The sequence below is a fragment of the Chaetura pelagica genome, unplaced genomic scaffold (genome assembly GCF_000747805.2).
Source record: "Chaetura pelagica isolate M959 unplaced genomic scaffold, ChaPel_1.0 scaffold138, whole genome shotgun sequence".
Lineage (NCBI taxonomy): Eukaryota > Metazoa > Chordata > Aves > Apodiformes > Apodidae > Chaetura > Chaetura pelagica.
Window position 1 is genome coordinate 5,701,645 of NW_009954215.1, and position 2,045 is coordinate 5,703,689.

A 2,045-nucleotide genomic window follows, 5' to 3' on the forward strand; every position below is an offset into this window, starting at 1 on the left:
GGGTGGGGGGCGGACAGGATGAGGCGGGGGGCCCTGGGCAGAGCTCCAGGAGCATCCCCCGTTCCCACCGGCGTGGGGGCCACGCGTGTGTCCTGAACAATAGCCGGTCGGGCCCCGCGCCTTCCCCCAAAGTTCATCTTTAGGGTGGGGGCTCGGAGCATATAATTACAAATATATCTATATAAATACGGGAATCGCTGGAGTTCGGGGAATTAAGAACGGTAATTATGTTTTTAAAACGATTTAACGGAAGGGAAGCGCTCTCTCCTCCCCACCGGCCTGTGGCACCGCTATTGTTCAGCAATTAAAACACTCCGTCGCCCCAACATCCTCTTTAATTATCCTGCAATATTCCTCCTCTGCACCTCAACTAAACAAAAACGACCCCCAAAAAAAATCTAAATAAAAAGCGATCAATACCCACACCTGGCGGAAAGCGTTAGGAGGTAAATCCAACCTGGAGCTTCACGTTCTCGGAGAAGCTGCAAACACCCCAGGCCTTTGCTCACCCGTGCCCAGGGGTCTGCAGGAGGCCCGGGGGCCGCTCTGCCCTCGGTGGGACCGGGCCATGAGCTGCGGCCCGGGCAGCTGCTCCGGGGGGAAGGCTGGGGCAGGGAAATGGGGGGGCTGGGGGGGGAGTTTAATTATTTTTTTTCATGAAACCTTTGGTGGCTGGACCAAGTATTGGAACTTCTCTCTCTCTCTCTGCCAGCTGAGTGCCTGTGGAGAGCTTCCTTCAGGAATAAATGTTCTGTAAAGTACATTTTCGGAGGAGGCGAGGGCAGATCGGGTTCCTCCCCATTTTTAGCGCAGGTGTGTGTATAATCCCGCTCTTTTACCAAAGCTGCCGAGCACAAAAGTTAAAAGGCTCCTGTGAATGGCAGGGAGGGGGGGAGAAGGCCTGTGTTCCAGGGAGCTAAGGGTGTTTCTGCCTTTTCAGACTCGGGTGACCCGGACAAAGAAAGTCCTGGCTGTAAAAGAAGACGAACTCGCACCAATTTTACTGGCTGGCAGCTCGAGGAGCTGGAAAAGGCGTTTAATGAAAGTCATTACCCGGACGTGTTTATGCGAGAGGCTCTGGCTCTCAGGCTGGACTTGGTGGAGTCCAGAGTGCAGGTAAAAACCGTGTGTCGTGTCCCCCCTCCCCCAGCCCTCTGCCCCTCTCTCTGTGCCCAGCGGTCCCCGGGGAGGCCCCGTCGGACCGGGCAGCCTGGCCCCGCATTCCCCCTTCGGGACGGACCCGCTCCTCCCAGCCCTCTCCTTTTGTTTCCCTGCCATGCACTGGTCCTTGCTGCTTTATTTTAAAAGTATTGTTCCCTTATTTTTATTTTTAAATCTTGCAAACGAGCCCCGAGGAGAGGCATCCTAGCCTGATTTCCCTGAACCTATTTTAAAATAGATTTTTCTCCTGTGAACGTTTTTTTCTTAAATGAGCCAAGGACAGAAAATTAACATGCAAATATGAGGCTTAATCACGGGCCAGGATACGCTGGAGAATGTGAATAACGCTGGGAACTTGTAAAACTTAATTTTAAGGAACTGCTCGGGCCCCCGGTAGTGCGGCATGGGGAGAGGAACCGTCTATTTGCTCCAATTAATCCTGACAAAATAAACCGGGAATTGAGTCGGGGAATGCGGAGGCGATGCGGATTTGCTGTCGGATCTCTAGGTGCTGTTGCTGCCGCGGTGGCTGCGGGCGGGTTGCCAGGCCGAGCCGGGGCCGCTCGGTGCGGGGCGGCTGCGTGTGCGGGGAATGCGTCCTTCAGCCGAGCTCGGGAGACGGGGACGCTTCCCCTCGGGATGAGCTGACGCCGTTTGCCACTGTTCCTCTATCAGCTTTGTCTCAAGGTGTCTTTCCTAGACGCCTTTCCCTCCCCGCGCTGGCTCCGAGAGCATCTTCTCGGCCGTCCCCGGGGGCTCGGGAGCCTGCGGGGCTCTCCCGCAGGCTGCCGGGGGGAAGGAGCAGAGATCGGGTCACCCAAGTCCCCACGGTGCTCCCAGAATGAGGTCGTGCTGTGCCGGGGACCGGCGCTGCCGGCAGGCCC

The 2,045-nt window shown here is 56.4% G+C and overlaps 1 protein-coding gene across 1 annotated transcript in view; it reads left to right on the forward strand.

Annotated features, from left to right (window-relative positions):
* UNCX (UNC homeobox) overlaps positions 1-1,809 on the forward strand; it is a 6,100-nt gene extending 4,291 nt beyond the window's left edge. Inside the window, exons 2-3 of the mRNA XM_010003340.1 lie at positions 941-1,125; positions 1,537-1,809. Of these exons, the coding sequence (XP_010001642.1) occupies positions 941-1,125; positions 1,537-1,809 (458 nt within the window). The remainder of the gene's footprint in view (positions 1-940; positions 1,126-1,536) is intronic.
* The last annotated feature ends 236 nt before the right edge of the window (positions 1,810-2,045 follow it).